Source organism: Trachypithecus francoisi, unplaced genomic scaffold, assembly GCF_009764315.1.
Source record: "Trachypithecus francoisi isolate TF-2019V2 unplaced genomic scaffold, Tfra_2.0 Lachesis_group1, whole genome shotgun sequence".
In the NCBI taxonomy this organism is placed as follows: domain Eukaryota; kingdom Metazoa; phylum Chordata; class Mammalia; order Primates; family Cercopithecidae; genus Trachypithecus; species Trachypithecus francoisi.
The window spans coordinates 141,912,613-141,935,236 of record NW_022681454.1 but is presented as its reverse complement, the minus strand read 5'-3'; the positions used below and the strand labels follow the sequence as shown (position 1 = coordinate 141,935,236).

General features: G+C 38.3%; 1 protein-coding gene across 3 annotated transcripts in view; it reads left to right on the top strand.

Annotated features, from left to right (window-relative positions):
* Positions 1–22,624, top strand: part of OTUD4 (OTU deubiquitinase 4) — a 48,570-nt gene that overhangs the window by 9,194 nt on the left and 16,752 nt on the right. For 2 of the 3 annotated variants that reach the window (XM_033215377.1, XM_033215379.1), the window contains exons 3-13: positions 25–75; positions 8,102–8,148; positions 9,075–9,147; positions 10,588–10,669; positions 13,325–13,457; positions 16,426–16,483; positions 16,732–16,849; positions 16,941–17,005; positions 19,794–19,888; positions 21,535–21,638; positions 21,741–21,927. In XM_033215377.1, the coding sequence (XP_033071268.1) occupies positions 25–75; positions 8,102–8,148; positions 9,075–9,147; positions 10,588–10,669; positions 13,325–13,457; positions 16,426–16,483; positions 16,732–16,849; positions 16,941–17,005; positions 19,794–19,888; positions 21,535–21,638; positions 21,741–21,927 (1,013 nt within the window). The remainder of the gene's footprint in view (positions 1–24; positions 76–8,101; positions 8,149–9,074; positions 9,148–10,587; positions 10,670–13,324; positions 13,458–16,425; positions 16,484–16,731; positions 16,850–16,940; positions 17,006–19,793; positions 19,889–21,534; positions 21,639–21,740; positions 21,928–22,624) is intronic. The other variant, XM_033215378.1, reaches the window with a different exon arrangement.

The following is a 22,624-nucleotide window of genomic DNA, read 5'->3' as shown; positions in this document are numbered from 1 at the left end:
TTCTAATAGATTTATTTTTTGCAGTTTATAGAAGGATCATTTGAAGAATATTTAAAGCGTTTGGAAAATCCACAGGTATGTCACAATCTTCTGGTATATTTCTATTTTTATATATCCAAATAATGGATTTAAAATTCATTAAAATGGAAGATTACTATTACAGTGTATAGAGAAGTGTAAAAGGCTGAAATAATATTGGGGTGATGATTTTCAGAATGCTACGTTGGTGTCTGTGTAACCTTGGACAGGGTGAAGTTTGATTTCTCTCTCTTTTTTTTTTTTTTTTTTTTTGAGACAGAGTCTCGCTTCTCGCCCAGGCTGGAGTGCAGTGGCCGGATCTCAGCTCACTACAAGCTCCACCTCCCGGGTTTACGCCATTCTCCTGCCTCAGCCTCCTGAGTAGCTGGGACTACAGGCGCATGCCACCTCGCCCGGCTAGTTTTTTGTATTTTTTAGTAGAGACGGGGTTTCACCGGGTTAGCCAGGATGGATTTCTCTCTTTTTTTTTTTTGAGATGGAATCTCACTTTGTTGCCAGGCTGGAGTGCGTGGCACGATCTTGGCTCACTGCAGCCTCTGCCTCCCAGGTTCAAGCAGTTCTCCTCCCAAGTATCTGGGACTGCAGGTGCGCACCACCATGCCCAGCTAATTGTTTTATTTTTAGTATAGATGGGGTTTCACCCATCTATACTATTGGCCAGGATGGTCTCGATCTCTTGACTTCGTGATCTGCCTGCCTCGGCCTCTCAAAGTGCTGGGATTACAGGTGTGAGCCACAACACCCAGCCTGCAAAGTTTTTCTTTCCAGGCAACTGAGAAGGCGGAGTTCTTTCTTTCTTTTTTTTTTTTTTTAATTATACTTTAAGTTCTAGGGTACATGTGCACAACATGCAGATTTGTTACATATGTATACATGTGCCATGTTGGTGTGCTGCGCCCATTAACTTGTCATTTACATTAGGTATATCTCCTAATGCTATCCTTCCCCGCTTCCCCCACCCCATGACAGGCCCCAGTGTGTGATGTTCCCCTTCCTGTGTCCAAGTGTTCTCATTGTTCAATTCCCACCTATGAGTGAGAACATGCGGTGTTTGGTTTTTTGTCCTTGCAATAGTTTCCTGAGAATGATGGTTTCCAGCTTCATCCATGTCCCTGCAAAGGACATGAACTCATCCTTTTTTATGGCTGCATAGTATTCCATGGTGTATGTGTGCTACATTTTCTTAATCCAGTCTATCATTGATGGATATTTGGGTTGGTTCCAAGTCTTTGCTATTGTGAATAGTGAGAAGGTAGAATTCTCTCATGCAGGTTCCTATTTCCATGATCATCTCGTGAAGAGGGAAGAGACTGTTGTGACAGAAAAGGATAGCATTTACCTACCAACTCCTGCTGCTACACTTTTTCAGTCACGATGTTAAAAGCATTTTTCTTAATTTTTTTCTGTTTACAAAACTAACATTCTCACTGTAAAAATCCAGATACCTTGGAATGCCATTTAGAATGTTAAGGTAAAAATAACATTGGCAAAGAAGAAAGCGAAGAAAGTTAAGGAGTAAAGGGAATGTAATATAGGAACCAAGGGTGTTTGATTGATGACTGGTGTATCCATTTGGTTGCCTAACACTAATTTGAGTGCTTGTTATGGGCCAAGAATTCCTAGTCACCCTAGGGATGCAGAGATAACGTAGATGACAAAAAAGTTTCCCTATCATAGGAAAGAAGGTCAGTACAAGCTGGAAAAGTGGATTTGTCACAAGAGTTATATAGCTGTGACGCCGTAGGCATTCAAAGTGTTATTTCTAGCTGGGTAGACAAAGCAACACTTTGAGAGTGAGTTTGTGTTTGAAGTCTGAATAGATTCTAAATAGGAAATGCCTGGGCCGAAGGGCATTCCAGTCAGTGAAAACTGTGAGCAAGGCAGATTCAGAAAACAGTTCAGATTGTGTGGAGCGTTGAGCATGTGAAGGTAAGAAGCAGTGAGAAAGGAGTTGGAAGGCAGGTTGGGGCCAAACTGTGGGAGAGCCTTCAGTGTTAGGATCAATGGTTTGGAGCTTATGCTTTAGACCCGTGTTTCTCAAAGTGTGATCTGTAGTTTATCTGTATCAAAATCACTTGATGTGCATGTGAAAATGCAGATTCCCTGGCCCCTATTCCAGACCTGAATCAGGGCCTCTGGGCCTGGGGCCTAGGCGTCAGGCATTGGGAAGCCATATAAGGTTTTGGGGGAAGTCAGAGTAGTGGTTACCCTATCTAAAATTGTAATTCTCAGCTTCCAACACATTCCCTGTATCCCTCTCTGCTTTATTTTTCTCTGTAGTGCTTATCCCATTTAATGTACTGTGTATTTCGTTTGTCGTCTTCCTACTTGAATTATAAGCTCCATGAATATGGAGTTCTGTATGTTTTGTTCACTGCTATGTTCCTGAGCTGAGGGATTTTGTTGACTGAAGGGTTGGATGGCATTTTGATGACTGAATGGATAGATGAAAGAATATTGTGTAAAAATAGTTTGAGGTGGATGGGATCACAGGCGGAAAGACTCATTTTAAAATAGTTTAAAAAGTATTTAATACAGAAAAATGCTCACATTATATTAAGTGTAAAAAGGAACAAGTATTACTCCGGTTTTGGAGACAAATACCATTGAAGGCTTTTTCTCTAAATCCAGTCCTGAATATATTTTTCAGTAATTCTGAAACTGAATTTTGCCAATATACTGTGATCACATATTCATTTTCCTGAGGTTTGCATTTTTCTTAGTTTATAAGCCTCTTTGAAGGCAGGCATTGTGTGTATGTTTTTATTGCTTTGGAATTCTCATAGTTACCTTTCAGTTTGGGGTACCTAATTCATGATCAGTTTGTCTGTGCAGAATGAGTGTTAAGTCCACGTCACATTATATGTAACAGATAGGGAAAATAAACACCAGAATATTAACCGTTGTTATCTCCAGGTGGCAAGTATTATACGTGATTTTTTTTTTTTTAACTTCCTTTAGAAAAAATATAAAATGACAAAGGCCATTTATTACTTTGTATCAGGAAAAACCACACAGTGTTGTTTCACAATAATTTCTGTGCAGCAGGTCAGGCTGTTGGACTATGAGAATTTGAGCTAGGCTAGGCATAATGGGAATGAAGAGAAAGGGACAGAGGGAGGAAATGAAGCAGTGAACTGAACAGAGACGGATTTGATTTGGGGTTGTGGGAAAGGAAGGTGTTAATGTTGGTTTGGTTTAGAACACGTGGGACAGGTTGTACCTCTTCCTCACGGTGGAGACTGGCCAGGTTTCTTTCTGATAAACACAAGACTTCTTAGGATCTCCCCAGTCTGATCAAACCTCTTCTTGAGATGTCTTAGGTATCTTCTGAACAGTTGTTTCTTTTTTGTTACTAGCAACAAATATTTATAAATCTTCATTCTTATTTTTTTGCTCTCCTGGGCTGGGCACAGTGGTTTGTGCCCCTAATCCCAACACTATAGGAGGCAGAGGTGGGCGGGTCACTTGAGGTCAGAAGTTCATGATGGTGAAACCCCATCTCTACCAAAAATACAAAAAAATTAACTGGGTGTGGTGGCGTGCACCTGTGGTCCCAGCTACTCAGGAGGCCAAGGCAGGAGAATTGGCTCGAACCTGGGACGCGGAGGTTGCAGTGAGCTGAGATTGTGCCACTGCATTCCAGCCTGGGCACCAAGGTGAGACTCCATCTCAAAAAATAAATAAATTTTTTTGCTTTCCTGATACGTGGCTGTATAAAATGAAAACAGAAACCATTTGGCGGATAGTTGATGGATAAACTCAGTTGCTTCATCCAGTTCTCAGAGAAAGAATCTTTTTCCTCTTAAAATAATAAGTAACAGTGGAGCATTTTGAAAGGTACCTCAGACTTGTGCAAGAATATGTTTTTGTCTGCTTTGAGGTCAAATTGATATATAATGAAATTAATCACTTTTAAATGTACGATTTGATGAGATTTGACAAATGTATACACTTATGTAACCACCACTACAAACATCATAAAGGACATTTCCATCACTCCAAAAAGTTTCCTTTTGCCTTTTTGCAGTTAATTCCCTTCCCCCTGTCCCCCGGGTCCTGGCAAGCACTGATTTGCTTTCTAAGTTTTGCCATTTCTAGATATAAATGGAATGATAGAGTTTGTAGTCTTATGTATTTGGCTTCTTTAACTTAGCCTATTGGAAACACCAAAATTCATTCATGCATTTAGCAGTAGTTCCTTTTTATTGAAGAATAATAGTCTGTGTATGTATCTATCACAAGCTATGTATACATTTACCAGTTGATATTTAAGTTCTTTACAGTTTTGTATTGTTAAAATTGAAGCTGCTAGGCCAGACGCGGTGGCTCACGCCTGGTAATCCCTGCACTTTGGGAGGCTGAGGCGGGTGGATCACGAGGTCAGAAGATGGAGACCATCCTGGCTAACACGGTGAAACCCCGTCTCTACTAAAAAACAAAAAAAACCAAAAAAAACCAAAAAATTAGCCGGGTGTGATGGCAGTCGCCTATGGTCCCAGCTACTCGGGAGGCTGAGGCAGGAGAATGGTGTGAACCCAGGAGGCGGAGCTTGCAGTGAGCCGAGATCGTGCCACTGCACTCCAGCCTAGGTGACAGAACAAGACTCTGTCTCAAAAAAAAAAAAAAAAAAAAAAATTGAGGCTGCTGTGAACAATTGCTTATAAATCTTTGTGTAGACATGTGTTTTCTTTTTTCTTGGATTAATACCTTAGAGCAAAATTGCTGGGTCATCTGGTAAATACATTTTTAAGAGAAACTGCCAAACTTTTCGAAGTGACTGTACCATTTTGCTTTCTCTTCAGCAATATTATGAGAATTTCAGGTTCTCCACATATTTTGCCAGCACTCTTTGTGATTTAACTTGAATTTTTCTAATGATGTTGAGCATCTTTTCATGTGCTTATTTGTCATCCATCTAATTTTGTTGGTGAAATGTCTTTTCATAGGTTTTTGCCCATTTTTTAATTGCTGCTGTTCTTACTGAATTTTACTAGTTCTTTATACTGGATATAAGTCCTGTATTGGATGTATATTTTATAAATATATTCTTCTAGTTTGTATTTTGGCTTTCCATTTTCTTTTCTTTTTTTTTTTTAAATTTTTTATTTATTTTATTTGTTTTTTTTTTTGAGGCAGAGTTTTGCTCTGTTGCCCAGGCTGGGGTGAAGTCGCACGATCTCAGTTCACTGAAACCTCTGCCTCCCCGAGTTCAAGCGAGTGCCCTGCCTCAGCCTCCTGAATAGTTGGGATTACAAGCTTGACTTTTCGTTTACTTAACAATGTCTTTTGAGGAGCAAGAGCTTAATACTGATGACTATTTAAGAACCATATGTAATTTTGATATAATATGGTTAATTAGTTAAAGCATATTTTGAAGGAATTCTTTTTACAAGAAAGATGTATGTGACACATCAAAAATGCTGATTAAGCAAAATTATAGTTTTAAGGTGGAAGACAGTGGTAGTAGAATATTGATTTTTTTTTTTTTTTTTTTTTTTTAAATAATAGTGACACTGCTTGGGGAAGATTTTAGGATATCCATTGTTTACCTAACCAGACTACAAAATAACTTATTCTGAAGATTACTTATTAAAAAGTACATTATTCTCATGTAGCATTTTGTTGAGACTGATAGAATTTTTCATTTTTTATTTTTATTTTTTTTAGAGATGGAGTTTTGCTCTTAACACCCAGGCTGGAGTGCAGTGGTGTGATCTCGGCTCACTGCAACCTCTGCCTCCTGGGTTCAAGCGGTTCTCCTGTCTCAGCCTCCTGAGTAGCTGGGATTACAGGCATCTGCCACCACACCCGGCTAATTTTTCTATTTTTTAGTAGAGATGGGGTTTCACCATGTTGGCCAGGGTGGTCCTGAACTCTTGTCCTCAGGTAATCCACCCTCCTCAGCCTCCCAAAGTGCTGGGATTACAGGCATGAGCCACTGTGCCTGGCAGAATTTTTCATGTTTTTAAGTGATGTAATGCTTCTTGTATAAAAATTAGAAACGTAGCTCGGGTGTTTGATCTAAACAGACTCATAGCAGTGAACAGTTTCCTCTACACCAAAGGGTATCACTTCTAGCAGTTTGTGAGAAGCCGTGATTGTTAGGCTGAGGCCTATTTTAAGAGATCTATTTTAATATATGGCACCTATTCCATTTTGAAAATCAGAGCTAACTTTTAAGAACTATTGAAAAGTCTCTGGGGGAAAAGATTGTGCTGGTCTAAGATCAAAACACTGTTTAAAATATTTTCCTTATTTGAGTTTTTCTTTTCTTCCAAAGATTAAGTGGCAACATTCACTTACCAAAGCTCATTGTTTTTGGTGACTTAATGTATTAAGTCTTTACTGACTTCACAGTACTATAGGAAAATATTCTTATGATAAAAGTTTTAAAATATAGATGTATATAGAATGAAGGGTGAAAATTCTTCATTTTTCATCATGTTAACTTCCCTGTCTCTATTGTCGGTTTAGGATGTATCCTCCCCATCCGCTTTCTATGCGTGCACATGTACCAATATGCGTGTCTTTTTGTTTGTTTTTTACAAATAGGATTATTTTACCATGATTTACTTTTAAAATTTGAGTGATTTTTCTAGGTCATTTCATGTGGTTATACCTCATTCTTTTCAATGAATACCTGATATTCTATAGTGTGGATGAAACATGAATTACTTATTTTTATTTTTTTTGAGACAGTTTCGCTCTTGTTGCCCAGGCTGGAGTGCCAGAGGCGTGATCTTGGCTCACTGTAACCCCTGCCTCCCAGGTTCAAGTGGTTCTCCTCCCTCAGCCCCTGAGTAGCTGGGATTACAGGCATGCGCCACCAAGCCCGGCTAATTTTTTGTATTTTTTGTAGAGATGGGGTTTCACCGTGTTGGTCAGGCTGGTCTCGAACTCCTGACATCGTGATTTGCCTGCCTCGGCCTCCCAAAGTGTTGGGATTACAGGCATGAGCCACCGTGCTGTGCCTGAAACATGAATTATTTTACTATCCTGTAGGAATCTTAGGGAATTTTTTTTTCCTGTTTCTTTTTTTTTTTTTTTTAACACTGTTACAAATAATCCCCAGTGACATCATTATTTTACATACACTTTTGTAGACATGAAATATTTCTTTATGATAGATTTATAGAAGTTGAATTGCTGGGTCAAAGGGTATATGGGACATTTTAAATTTTGAAATATACTGGCCATTTGTCTTTCAGAAAGGCTGGGACTTTTCTAAGGAGTGTAGAATTTCCCTTGTTTTCAAAACGATTGCTAGCACAGTGCTGTCTTTTGTACCTTCATTTACCCTGAAGATAAGAGACCTTCTGCCCTTTTTTATACTTCCCGATTTTCTGCTTCTATTCAATATTTCTTTTTTTATTTTTTGAGATAGAGTTTTGCTCTTGTTGCCCAGGCTGGAGTGCAATGGTGCAATCTTGGCTCACTGCAACCTCCGCTTCCTGCGTTCAAGTGATTCTCCTGCCTCAGCCTCTTGAGTAGCTGGGACTATAGGCATGGGCCATTACACCTGGCTAGTTTTGTATTTTTAGTAGAGATGGGATTTCTCCATATTGGTCAGGCTGGTCTTGAACTCCCGACCTCAGGTGATCCTCCCTCCTTAGCCTCCCAGAATGCTGGGATCACAGGTGTGAGCCGCTGCGCCCGGCCTCCTCTATTCAGTATTTCATTTCCCAAGCTTATACCATGTGCCAGCCTCGCTCCTGGGGGCTAGGCTGGAGCATAACTCTTGCCTTCAGTAAATTATCAACTTGAGCCAGGTGCGGTGGCTCATGCCTGTAATTCCAGCACTTTGGGATGCAGAGGCGGGCGGATCACCTGAGGTCGGGAGTCGAGACCAGCCTGACCAACATGGAGAAACCCCATCTCTCCTAAAAATACCACATATTGTGATCTGCTTTACATAAACGTTTTTATAATATTCACAATACTACTAATAATGAACTTTAAGAACTCATTACATATGCTGTATAAATGTGTGTATAGAAGTATAAAGTGTAATCTAAAAAGTGTGAGACACTTACATGCCACCTTTTTTTCTTCAATACAGGAATGGGTAGGACAAGTGGAAATAAGTGCCCTTTCTCTTATGTACAGGTAAACACTGTAATAACATAAGTAAAAGAAAATGTAACCAGTGGGAAATTATATTCCATTATATTAAAAATGTTAAAATAGCAAAGCTGTTTTATACTTTGGTTATGAAGCATCTTTTCTAAGTTTTTTTTTAATCGCATCAATTAGATTTTGACATTTAGATAGGTCAGTGTTTAGAAATTTTAAATCTCAAAATACTTTGGAAAAGGGTACAGAAATTTTTCTGGTCTATGTTCTGTAAGATATCACTTATCAACCTTATAGAGAAATGATTTTCTGCTTTCTCAGGGTCAGTGGCATTGAATGGGCCACTAAAACTGTACTAAAATACCATGTTACAAATTGAGTATTCCTTATCTGAATTGGTTGAGTCCAGAAGTTTTTGGATTTGGATTTTTTTTTTTTTTTTTTTGGAATGTTTACATTACACTTACCCAGTTGAGCATCCCTAATCTGAAAATCTGAAATCCAGAATGCTCCAGTGAGCATTTCCTTTGAGTGTCATGTTGGTGCTCAAAAAGTTTTAGGTTTTGGAACATTTGGGATTTTGGCTTTTTAGATTTGGGATGCTAAACCTGTATTCAATTTTGCCACTTTTGCCCAGTAGAGAAGCAGGTAAATACTTTGTTTTTTCTTTTCAGAATGTTGTTTAAATTTCATCTTCAAAATTTCTTTGATTTTTGAAGTCTCCCTTTAAAATTATATCTGACATTTAAAATATATACAACTTCGAAATTTTACATGTTAAAAAAGTTACTTTTGTATAGATATTTTACAACTTAGTTATCTCATTGTCTTTTGTATCTCCAGTGGTTGGGACAGTGCCTGGCACATATTAGGTCCTTGAATGAATTAATGAATGAATGATTAAATTCAAATTAATCAAGTATAGCCCATTATAAATAATTTCTAAATGTTATTTTCAGGAAAGATTTTGTAATTTATCGGGAACCAAATGTTTCTCCTTCACAAGTAACTGAAAATAATTTTCCTGAAAAGGTAAGAATTTTTCAAAGTGTTGTAAAGTATTTAAGTAGAAGACCCACTTAGTTGCTACCATGACCTCATAAGCTATAATTTTAAATGATTTTTTGAAATATTTCCATATTAAGGTTATAGTATTCTGATTTCTTAAAAGTTCCTATTGTCACTTAGTCGTATTATTTTGTATTTTTTTGCTCCCACAAATTACTGTTTTTAACCCTTTTATAACATTTTAGTAGAAACACTGAAAAGAGATGAGACATTAATATATACAATGAATTAGAGTGTTATTAGTTTTTTGTCAGTGTAAACATTAAGTACTAAAATAACTTGTGAAAATAGGTTCTGCCATTACATCCAGGAATACTTTAGTAATCATATATATTTCCCTGTTGTAAATTTTACTCACAAGGGTGTTGTTGCATTATCTGTCATAAAGCAGAAGCAACTGAAAAATTTTGTGAAGCCTAGAAAGAAAGATCATCTGACTTACTATAAGAGAATTTTTGTCTTGGCCGGGCGCGGTGGCTCAAGCCTGTAATCCCAGCACTTTGGGAGGCCGAGACGGGCGGATCACGAGGTCAGGAGATCGAGACCATCCTGGCTAATACGGTGAAACCCTGTCTCTACTTAAAAATACAAAAAACTAGCCGGGCGACGAGGCGGGCGCCTGTAGTCCCAGCTACTCGGAGGCTGAGGCAGGAGAATGGCGTAAACCCAGGAGGCGGAGCTTGCAGTGAGCTGAGATCCGGCCACTGCACTCCAGCCTGGGTGGCAGAGCAAGACTCCGTCTCAAAAAAAAAAAAAAAAAAAAAAAAAAGAGAGAATTTTTGTCTTAAGTAGCTATTTTGGAGTCATGAAGGCCAAATTGAAGTGACTTGTGTTCCACCATTCTAGTGGTGGTAAGTTAGAGGGGAATTAAGTTAAATACTACTGTTAGAAGAGTTTTGGGGTTTCTGGGATGTTTTAAGGGATCTGGCTTTTTCAAAACAAATTTTGAAATATATTATTATATTCTAAACAAAATGCGCATTTTTCTTTGTATATCTGATGATTTAGAAAATCACTTATACAAAGAAATTTATCTTTGATTTTGCTTGTTTAATTTTGCTTGTTAGAGGTTAGCATTAATAAGGTTTTCAAATATTTTCTTACAGTGCCTTAATTTTCTTCTTTAAGTAGTTGAAAGCATGTTTTCATATATTATTTTTATTTTTTTGTGATCCTGTAAACATTTCCAGAAATCATTTTGAATTTTTTGATTCAATGCTTATATAACATTTCAACATATGGATGTACTGTAGCTTGACAATATTGAAGCTTTAGGTTACTCCTAAAATACTCACTGTCTGTTTGGAAATGATCTAGTAATTCAGAGGCATTGGAGACGTACGTTGCTATGTAAATGTCATATATATGAGGGGCTGAAAGGTTTCTTTTATTTTTCCCTTTCAGGTATTACTGTGTTTTTCAAATGGAAATCATTATGATATTGTGTATCCCATAAAGTATAAAGAAAGCTCTGCTATGTGTCAGTGTAAGTATCACCTTGTGTTTATGTGGGAAATTATATTCCTGAACTTATAAAGTCTTAATATAAACAAATCAGAACAAATAATTCTATTGTGATATGAAAGTTATGTCCTAGAACCTTAAATTACCAATAGTATTAATATTGTAATAAAAACGTGTTGCAGTAGGAGGAAAGGTAGCTGGGCATGGTGGCACATGCCTGTTTTCCCAACTACTTGGGAGGCTGAGATGGGAGGATCACTTGAGCTCAGGAAGTCAAGGCTGCAGTGAGCTATGATTGTGCCACTACACTCCAGCTTGGGCAACAGAGTGAGACCTTGTTTCAAACTCAAACAAAACGAAACAAAACAGAAATTGGAGGAAAGGGAGCTTGTGGCTGGAGTTTGACTTGTAAATACCGACTGTTTTTTCCTGCAATAATTTCAGTAATAAAGATTTATATGCATTTTAAAAACTGTTAGTGTATAGCTTGAAAATCCAAGTGACTGAGCAAATCAAACATTTGATTGTGTTTGGGTCCAGGGCAGCATTTTGAACCTTGGCACTATTGATATTTTGGGCCGGATAATCCTCTGTTGTAGGGCTCTCTTGTGAACTTCAGGGATGTTAAGTAGCATCCTTGGCTTCTACCTAGTGGATGGCAGTAACACACACTCTCTCCCTTTGTGACAACTAATAATATCTCCAGATTTTGCCAAATATTTCTTGGGCATATGAATTCCCCTTGTCCTTCTTCTTTTTGAGAATCCCTGCTATAGAAGAGCAGTGACCCTTCCTACCAGTTTATTTTATATCATCTGTACTGGCAAAGCACAGATCAGTCATACAAAGCAGTGGTACTGGGCTTGTGACAGCTTTTTCCTCTGCTCTTAAGCTAGTGGTAACCAGTAAAGATATGTGCAATACACTATTTAAAAAAATTAATCCATTGTAAGATATGGAAGTGTAGCTTCTGTACCCTGGGCTATGTCTTCTCTCTCTCCTAGCTAGTCACAGTCTGGACATTAAATAGCTCTGGGAAAGATAGCTCCTAAAGCTTGTCTTTCCTGTGCTTCTAAGTGCCTGTGGTTTGGGTGATATAAGGGCTGTAACTCCTGTTACTGGAATGTGGAAGAAAGATGGTCTATAAGAGGAAGTCTCTGTGGGGACTCATTTAGAGGTGGACACCCAATGTTTCTTTTGTTGTTGCTACTTTTTTTTTTTTGAGATAGAGTCTCGCTCTGTCGCCTAGTGCAGTGGCTCAGTCTCTGCTCACTGCAACTTCCGCCTCCTGGGTTTAAGCTGTTCTCCTGCCTCAGCCTCCCAAGTAGCTTGGATTACAGGTGCACGCCACCACGTCTGGCTAATTTTTGTATTTTTAGTAGAGATGGGGTTTCACCATCTTGACCAGGCTGGTTTTGAACTCCTGACCTCAACTGATCTGCCCGCTTTAGCCTCCCAAAGTGCTGGGATTACAGGCGTGAGCCCTACCACACCCGGCCTTTTGCTGTTTTTTTAAGACAGGGTCTCGCTCTGTCACCCAGATTGGAGTGCAGTGGCATGATTTCAGTTCACTGCAACCACTGGTTTCTGGGTTCAAGCGATTCTCCTGCCTCAGCCTCTTGAGTAGCTGTAATTACAGATGTGCACCACCACACTTTGCTAATTTGTGTATTTTTAGTAGAGACAGGGTTTCACCATGTTGGCCAGGCTGATCTCGAACTCCTGACCTCCCGTCGTCTGCCCGCCTTGGCCTCCCAAAGTGTTGGGATTACAGGTGTGAGCCTCCACACCTGGCCCCATTGTTGGTGAATTCTTAGTACATTTGTTTTCTTAAAGCTCATCGTAATAAAACCGAATGAGAATCCTAAAATCCATGTATTTTTGAGTTTTTGTTAAAATATATTTCCCTATATTTGAGACTGGAGTTTTACAATTTTACTTTATTTAAAGCAACAGAGTTGTCTAAATATGCTTCTTTCATTCAGTGGCTGCTGAGAATATATTTTGTAACAGCTTTTTTTTTTAGTTGCTTATGTAAAATTAAAATCTGGAGCTAGGTTATGTAGTCAAACATCCTCTTTTTCTATGGAAACCTGAGAAGTGCTTGTCCAAGGGTACAATTAGTGGGAAAGCTTAGACTAGCATCCAGGTCTTCTGAATTGTCAGCTAGTATGTACTATATTCCTCTTTCTAGCAATCTTAATGCTTCTTACTGTTTTTCATCCAAGTCTCTTAAGATTGGGCATGTTGTATGACGTACTTAAGTCTCAGTTTCCTTATCTGTACAATCAGAATAATGCTTCACTGTGCTGGGATTAAACGTAAGGATATATAGAGGTGCACAGTGTGTGGCATGTAGTATAATAATTGCTCAGTATGTGTGTTTTGGCTTTTCCTATTGTCCTTGTTTCACAGTTGTACCTTTTTGTGATGGTGTTAGTTTTTAAAATGGCACTGTCTTTTGCGATTACTTTAAACTACTTAACTGCACTTACAGAAATTTTAGTTGTACCCTGGGTAACTTTCTGATTAAATTATGTTATTGACCATAAGGTTTAGCAGGTATCTAGTCAGGATTTTAAAAGCCTGAGCAATAGAAAGTTACAATGTTACGGTCTGTTCCTGTTTTTAAAAAACTTCCTATAGTTAATGTTGAAAAATCTGTCATTAATTGCAGCTCTCCTTTATGAATTGCTGTATGAGAAGGTATTTAAAACTGATGTTAGTAAAATTGTGATGGGACTAGACACGTTGGAAGTAGCTGATGAAGACAACAGTGAAATATCAGATTCAGAGGATGACAGTTGCAAGTAAGAATGAAATCCTAAAATATTTTTCTAGTGCCATACAAGGAAACATTTAAGTAAATGTCTTTACATTTCAGTAAATGTCTTTGCATAAGATATATTGAGGTGTTAATGGTATTCATAAAATATAGCCGTCTGCTGAAGTTTCTTTATCCCTGCCACTATTTTTACCTAATTTCTATTATGGGACTGTTTGGTTGTTTATATTAGGATATTATATTAGGATGTTTACTCTTTTATAAGAACCAACCCTATTGTATTCTTACTGAAACTAAAAGTATATATTGTTGTATGAGAGTATGAAAGGATTGTACTTGGTATGTTACACTCTGTGACACTAGAAATATAAATGGAACTTAAGCCTTAGGCTATCTAATTCTTTATTATAAAAATAACTTAAAATATATGTATATTTCTTGATTTGTAATTCCAAGTATTTATTGAATTAAAATTTTCTGATCCTGATTGAAAATTTGGCCACCATTTCTTTTTTTTTTTTTTGAGGCGGAGTCTCGCTCTGTCGCCCAGACTGGAGTGCAGTGGCGCAATCTCGGCTCACTGCAAGCTCCGCCTCCCGGGTTCACGCCATTCTCCTGCCTCAGCCTCCCGAGTAGCTGGGACTACAGGCGCCCGCCACCTCGCCCGGCTAGTTTTTTGTATTTTTAGTAGAGACGGGGTTTCACCATGCTAGCCAGGATGGTCTCGATCTCCTGACCTTGTGATCCGCCCGTCTCGGCCTCCCAAAGTGCTGGGATTACAGGCTTGAGCCACCGCGCCCGGCCCACCATTTCTTTCTAACTTGAATCAGTGTCTGCCATTGTAAATTTAATTCTAGAATGGACTGACTTTGCATAGATAGAAATTTTGCTCTATGGTTCTCTCTGAGCACCATGTAATTGAGCATGGGGGGCATTGGAAGAGAGAATGACTAGCTTGTTACAACTTATTACCTGTGATTGGGGTTGGGGGACTTCTAGCACATCCAGCACGTGCCCTTTGGTTGCTGCTGGTGGTAATGGTATTAGAAACAACTGGGTCTTATATGGCATTTGGCAAATGAAGTATAAGTAGGGGCTAGTAAGCTGGAGAAGTTTACCGGAGATGGTAGAGTAGGTGTATAAGAAGATGTGTTCACTATTGTGTTTAGTTTTTCTTTTTATACCGCACTCTTGTTGTCCTTGGAATGTGGATTACCTTTACATTGCATTATTAAAATTTCTTTTTTTTTTTTTTTTTGAGACTGAGTTTTGCTCTGATTGCCCAGGCTGGAGTGCAGTGGTGTGATCTTGGCTGACTGCACCCTCCTCCTCCCGGGTTCAAGCGATTCTCCTGCCTCAGCCTCCTGAGTAGTTGGGATTACAGGCATGCGCCACCAGCCCGGCTAATTTTGTATTTTTAGTAGAGATGGGGTTTCCTCTGTGTTGGTCAGGTTGGTCTCAAACTCCCGAACTCAGGTGATCTGACCACCTCGGCCTCCGAAAGTGCTGGGATTACAGGCCTGAGGCACTGTGGCCTCTTTTTTATAAAACCATCAGATCTTGTGAGAACTCACGATCATGAGAGCAGTGTGGGGGAACCACCCATGATTCAGTTATCTCCACCTGGTCTTGCCCTTGATATGTGGGGAGTATTACAATTCAGGATGAGATTTTGGGTGGGGGCACAAAGCTAAACTGTATCAGCCTACATCTCAACACTCATTTTTGCCTACTTATTTTTTTTTCCTTATAACAGTTATCAGCATTTTACATACTCATTACTTACTAGTTTTTATCTGTTGTCACCAGATTGTGCATTTCATGTAGGCAGAGTTTTTGTTCTCTTAAATGCTAGACCCCAGCACCTAATAATACAGTCATCCCTTGGTGTATACCAGGGGATTTGGGACTCTTGAGTATACCACAGTCTGCACATATTCACGTCCTGCCACGGGCCCTGTGAATCTGTTTATATGAAAAGCTGGCCCTCTGTGTACTTGGGTGTCACATCCCAAGAATACTGTATTTTCGATCTGCTTTTGGTTGGAAAAAAAGCTGTGTGTAAGTGGAACTGCACAGTTCAAACCTGTGGTGTTCAAGGGCCAGCTGTGTACAGTGCATGGCACATAGTAGACACTCAAGTTAGTTATTGAGTATATGAATGTGTAGGTATGTATGCGACAGTGAATTTAAAGGGCTTATGATGGTGCTTTCATTGTGCTGAACATTTATTTGACGTAGAGTTTTTTTTTTTTTTTTTTATTTGAGATGGAGTTTCACTCTTGTTTCTCCGGGCTGGAGTGCAGTGGTGTGAACTCGGCTCACTGCAGCCTCCTCCCCCCGGGTTCAAGCGATTCTCCTGCCTCAGTCTCCCGAGTAGCTAGGATTGTAAGCACGCGCCACCATGCCCAGCTAATTTTGTATTTTTAGTAGAGACGAGGTTTCTCCATGTTGGTCAGGCTGGTCTTGAACCCTCCAGCTCAGGTGATCTGCCTGCTTCTGCCTCCCAAAGTGCTGGGATTGCAGGCGTGAGCCACCGCACCCAGCTGATGGAGAGTGTTTTTAATAAACGGGTTGTCGAATCTGCCTATAGATAATTTTGTTGTAAATGGATTTTTTTTTAAATGGGTATATTGAAAGAAACTGGTATATTGAATTTACAAAACAATGTAAAAACTTGCTTTCAATATACACGTGAGTAAATGCAATTATTCTACCCACCCAAATTTCAGTTTATTTCTGTTCTCTTACTGATTACTGAGCCAGTTAGAATTACTGTTGTCTTTGACTTCTATCTTATATGTATACATTTACATACATATACCCTTTTATATATAGATACATTTATACCAAAACTTGTATGAGCTCACTGGAATATAGCTCTGACTTTTTGGAGCATAGTTCTGACTTTGAAGACTTTTAGATGAGGTTAGAAGGTAATTACATGCAAATACCTTTTTTCTGCCCCTAATTATGGTTATCTTTCTTTGTAGGAGTAAAACTGCTGCTGCTGCTGATGTGAATGGATTTAAACCTTTGTCAGGCAATGAGGTATTTTTTTTTAAAGTGGTTTTAAAACTAGCTCTTTAATGTAAGAAAGCATATACATTAAAATCTTAATTTTTTTTCTTTTTTCTGGTACGTTTCAGTCAAGTCAGGATCATCTAAGAAATTGATTTGGTGGCTTCCTAGTTTTTTGAAGTTTCTTTTCTTCATTTGACTTTAGTTTTACGTGTATCTCAAACAAAAATGTTTTAAAAGACTCGTGTTGATTGGACTTCCTGACTCTGTTTATTTAGCAGCTGAAGAACAATGGGAACTCTACTAGCCTGCCTTTGTCTAGAAAGGTTCTTAAGTCACTCAATCCTGCAGTCTATAGAAATGTGGAATATGAAATTTGGCTGAAGTCTAAACAAGGTGAGTTAAAAATCTGCATTTTCCATAAATTTGCTTTGTAGCACTTGAAAATAAGTCAACTTTATATTCTGACCTTTTTTTTTTTTAACAGCTCAGCAAAAACGTGATTATTCCATTGCTGCTGGCTTACAATATGAAGTTGGAGACAAATGTCAAGTAAGTGACTTATGTAAAATAAGAGATTTTACTTGAAACCTTGCTTTTTCTAATACGAACCGAGAAAACAACTGAGGTGTGAATATGTTGTTAATTTGGGATTTCAGAATATATTTATCATGTATATACATTTTAGTAGTTTACAAGTATTTAGCTTTTTGACTCATTTGAATACATTGTTAAAATTGTATGTATCTGAAACTGTGGCATTCCATCACATGATCTTTAGAAACAGTTCAGCCTTTGGTGTTACTTGGTTCAAAGAAGTAACGATAATAACGTTTCAGATATTGAGGTTTTTTTGTTAAAATTGACTGAAGTTGATTCAAAATTGACTATAGGTCATTTAGTTTTGTTTATGAAAATCATCTTGGATGATGTTGATACATAATGTTTACTGTTGGACTGAGGAAGGAAAGTGAACCACAGAGAAGTTTTTGCCAATTAATTTGAATAAGCAGCTGCCCTGGGTTTGAGTAGCTGATTGTTAAAAGGAGAAAGTTGGATTAAAATCAGTGTTTCTTAATCTAGTGGTTAACCCCCTCACTCGCCCCCCAGCCCCCCCACCCCCACTGAACATTCAGCAGTGTCGAGAAATTTTTTACTGTCACAACTGGGAGGGTGCTACTGACATCTAGTGGGTAGAGGCCAAAGCTGTGGCCAGATACTCTTCAATGCACAGGACAGCCTCCCTCATCTCCCTCCAACAAAGAACACCTAGTCCAAAGTGTCAGTAATGCTTAGGCAGAAGAAATCCTAGGTAAGATAATTTACAAGGTCTCTTCTTGTTTTTTGTTCCTTGTTTATGGAAAAATATTGCTATTTCAAAAACAAAAACAAAGCCACATACACAAAAAATGTTACATGGAAGTTAATTCTCATCAGTAATTATTTCCATCAAAAAATGTTGCCTTTTAAAAAACTACTTTAAAACAGCCATTGGCAAACATTTATTTTTGACTTACAGAGGAAACATTTACTTTATGATAAATTGGCTTATGTGAAGTCATCTGATTAGCCAGGATTTTATCTTAAGAACCTTTAATAGTTCTCGTTCTGGGGTATTTAAAGGTGAGGAAAAAGAGAACATGATTCATTCAGGTACTGCCTTATGGGATTGTCATAAATCTGCTCTAATTGTAGAAGGGAGTTGTGGAAGCTTTTACTACATTGATTGGGAAAACTTGAAAGAGAACAAACTAGATTAAATCCAGGGTTTAAAGGTCTCTCTCCTCACCCTTCTTGACAGAGAAGAGAAGATGGCTTATGCTGTATCACTAAAGTCATGTTATTTTAAGTCAAGCATATTTCCTTTGAGGTTGAAATTGCTTTTGGTAAAGTAGGTGCTTTTGATAAAGTAAATGGTAAAGCACATGCTTTTGTTTTTTTCCTTTTTAGAGTATTTTATTTCCATCTGTACTGCTTGACCATTTTATTTGGATAACATGGTCATTGGGTAATTTGGATAAAATTTTAAGAAACTGGGATGACTCTAAGGTGACTTTTGTTTACTCAAGTGTGTAAGATGTAGTTTAAACTTTTGATTAGAACTAAGTTCAGAAAAGAATTTTTTTATTGTGAAACTTTTGAAGGAAAAATGTCTTGTCATTGATGAAGAATGAAATACCAGCTTGAGGACTTTGGTTTACTACTAAAAGTGGGAGGTTGCTTAAAACATTGTCCTGTATGTTGTACTTGGCAGGTACACAATTCAGTGTGGGCAATTTAACAATAGGAAGAAAACTTAGGCTTATTTCCTCTTTTATCAAGGATTTACAATTGCGTAATATTAATTGTAAGAGAACAGTTAATGGATCTATTTTTAGGGATAAAACTCACAGTTGCACATTTTTAATATAGGAAAAATGGGAAGATAATTGTAATAATAGTTGCTCTCACTTGTAGAGTGGTTGTTGTGTGCAAGTTGGTATCTCTTATGTGTATCCTGTGCACCCTCATTCCATCTCCGTGAGTTCTGTGACGTAGGTACTATTATTAGCTCCATTTTGCATTATGAGGAAACTGAAAGGAGAGAAAAATAACTTGCCCATGGTCATATTGCTGGCAAGTGGAAAAGCCATACCTGGAAGCCTGGGGTATGTGGGACCCATAGCCCTGCCTTCAGAACCAGCGCATGTTGCCTCTTTTGTTTAGAGCCTTAACATATTGTGCTCCTACTTTTTGAACAATTTAGAAAATCAGTTTCGAAAAGAATTTAGAGGGACAAAGAAGAAAAGATTTTCTTTCTTTTAGGTGGGAGATATGGAGGTCTGGGAAGTTAAGGAGATGGATTTTGTTGTAGACCTCTTTGGACTTACTTTGTTTTTACTGATAAACTTTATTTTCTGTTTAATTAAAGACAAAATTTTAAAATCTGGGTGTGGTGGCTCATGCCTGTAATCTCAGCACTTTGGGAGGCCGAGGCAGGTGGATCACTTGAGGTCAGGAGTTCGAGACCAGATGGGCCAACACGGTGAAACACTGTCTCTATTGAAAATACAAACAAAACAAAATAAAATAAATGTAGCCGAGTGTGGTGGCACGCACCTGCGATCCCAGCTACTCGGGAGGCTGAGACAGGAGAATCCCAGGCTTGAACTGGGAAAGTGGAGGTTGCAGTGAGCCAAGGTTGCGCCTCTGCACTTCAACCTGGGTGACAGAGCGAGACCCTATCTCCAACAAACAAAACAAACAAAAAAACACAAAAAAACCGCAAAAAACTGATTGATGCAAAGGAAGCAAGTGACTGATTTTTTTTTTTCCTTTTCATTTTTGGAATTTTTAACAGGTGAGGTTGGATCACAATGGAAAATTTTTGAATGCAGATGTTCAAGGAGTTCATTCTGAGAATGGACCAGTTTTGGTTGAAGAACTGGGAAAGAAGTATGTACTACTCTTCAGCTAAGGCATTTACTGCCTCTTCCATTTAGCCTAATCATGAGCATTTTAAAATGGCTTTCTATATTTGCAAATTCAATGAAAGATATTGCCCATGTATAGAAAGTGTATTTGGGGGCCGGGGGCGGTGGCTCATGCCTGTAATCCCAGCACTTTGGGAGGCCAAGATGGGCGGATCACGAGGTCAGGAGATCGAGACCATCCTGGCCAACATGGTGAAACCCCGTCTCTACTAAAAATATAAAAATTAGCTGGGCGTGGCAGCGTATGCCTGTAAATCCCAGCTACTGGAGAGGCTGAGGGAGGAGAAGGAGAATCCCTTGAACCAGGGAGGCAGAGGTTGCAGTGAGCTGAGATCGTGCCTCTGCTCTCCAGCCTGGTAACAGAGCTAGACTTCGTCTAAAAAAAAAAAGGAAAGTACATTTGTTCTGACCTCTAGAAAAGCACTAAATGTGCAAATTTAGTATTTTGCACATTGTCAAACTTTAAATGAAGATTGTTTTGTTGCTTACTGTTTAAAATGTACCATTGTGTGCACAAAGGCAGTTTAAGAAATTGACTAGATCGTAATATGGGAGCTTTGGAGGGATTCATTTTAAATTCATTCAGTACTGCATTGTGTGTAGTTAGTGTTCAGTCAGTGTTTGTCAGATGGAGTAGCAAAATATTGTTGGCTTACCTTATACAGTGTTATTTTAGAGCACCTTTGTTTCAGTTGCTGCTGGGCTTTATTAGAGAAAAAGGTAGTAAGTCATACCTTAAACTTCACTGTGGAAAAATTTGAACATACACAAATTAAGAATAGATCCCCAATATAACCAACAGCACAGTTTTTGAATTCCAGTATAACTCAACACCCATTTTTAGCAACTCACAGTATTTTGACCAATTTTCTAATTTTTTTGAGACATAGTCTTTCCTGTCACCCAGGCTGGAGTGCAGTGGCACAATTTAGGCTCACTGCAACCTCTGCTTCCCGGGTTCAAGTGATTCTTCTGCCTCAGCCTCCCAAGTAGCTTAGATTATAGGCATGTGTCACTATGTCCGGCTAATCTTTTGTATCTTTAATAGAGACAGGGTTTGACCATGTTGGCCAGGCTGGTCTTGAACCCCTGACCTTGTGATCCGCCCACCTCAGCCTCCCAGAGTGCTGGGATTACAGGCATGAGCTGCCTCACCTGGCCTAGGCAATATTTTCTAATCTATTTTCCCTAATACGTTTTTAAAAAATGAAAATGAAATTGGCATATTTTGAAGGTAATCCAAACATCACACGATTTCTCCAGTGATGTTTATATGTTTCTCTAACAGAATAAAGACTTCCTTCCCTGCCTTAACTACAGTACCATTATCCTATCTAAAAGAATAAGTCATTCTGTATTTAACTTTTGCTTAGATTGTGATTTAGCCCTCTTTTTTTTAAATTAGAAAATATGCTTTTGATTAATACCATTTTATTTGATTAGAATTACATCTGGATTGGTAAATGCTGTTTGTACCTTAATTCTAATTTATTTTAATGTAAGAAATAAAACTAGAAATTCTTAAATAAGCTGAAAATAAATATGCAGAATATTTAAGTATTCTTACTAGGGTATTTTAAGCTATCACAAGTCTTTTCCCCTTTGAAGGCACACATCAAAGAACCTCAAGGCACCTCCCCCAGAAAGCTGGAACACAGTGTCAGGGAAGAAGATGAAAAAACCTTCCACTTCTGGACAAAATTTCCATTCTGGTAGGAGCACACCAGGCTATCATTCCTTTGGGATTGGGATGATGGTACTTGGGATTGTTTATAATATGAATATTATGATGTACTTTTGGGTTCTTATCACAGATATGGATTACAGAGGGCCAAAGAATCCAAGCAAGCCAATAAAAGCCCCATCAGCACTACCTCCTCGACTGCAGCATCCTTCAGGAGTAAGACAACATGCGTTCTCTAGTCATTCTTCAGGGTCACAGTCTCAGAAATTCTCCAGTGAGCACAAAAATCTTAGCCGGACACCTTCACAGATCATAAGGTAACCTTGAATGCAAGAAAAGTATAGAAATCAAGTAAGAGGCATTTGTTGTATTTGCCGCATTATGTGCATTTAAATAATTATAACTTTGTATTCATGTAATTGTCCCTACATTAGTATTAAGAGCATTTTGGATAAAACATCATGTGAGGATCTCAATTCTTTATAATTTTCTTTAAACAAAGCAAGGAAGTATATATAGAAAGACCTTTATTTTTTAGTATTTTTTCAAACGGTTTGGGAGATCTTATTCTAGCCCAATGCTATTCTGGCACTTAATTTTCTGGTGGCTTGTAATATGGTAAATACTGGATTCCAGATTGCATTTCTATTTTCTTGAGAGGTGAGGATACTCCCATTTGTACAGGAACTTAAAGCAGCCCAAAATTGTTTACTTTGATAAGTTTTGATTGTGGTAATGTCCCTTACTACTGAATGGGGCTACAATTTTAGGTCTGTGAAATTGTAAATATCAACATTCTAAGTATCCAGAGACAGATGAACTTTGAGGATCACAGTTTTCCTGTGCTATGTGGATTTTAATTTTTCCCTAGTCTCCACTTTCTGTTGAGTAACTTTATAACCCTTTGCAAGAGCTTTATTTGAGAGGCTGTGTCGTATGTTGAAGCTGTCTTTATCATGCAAATATGACTGTGTTTCCTGTGGAGTCTTCATAGGTAACTGTGACAAGTACTTT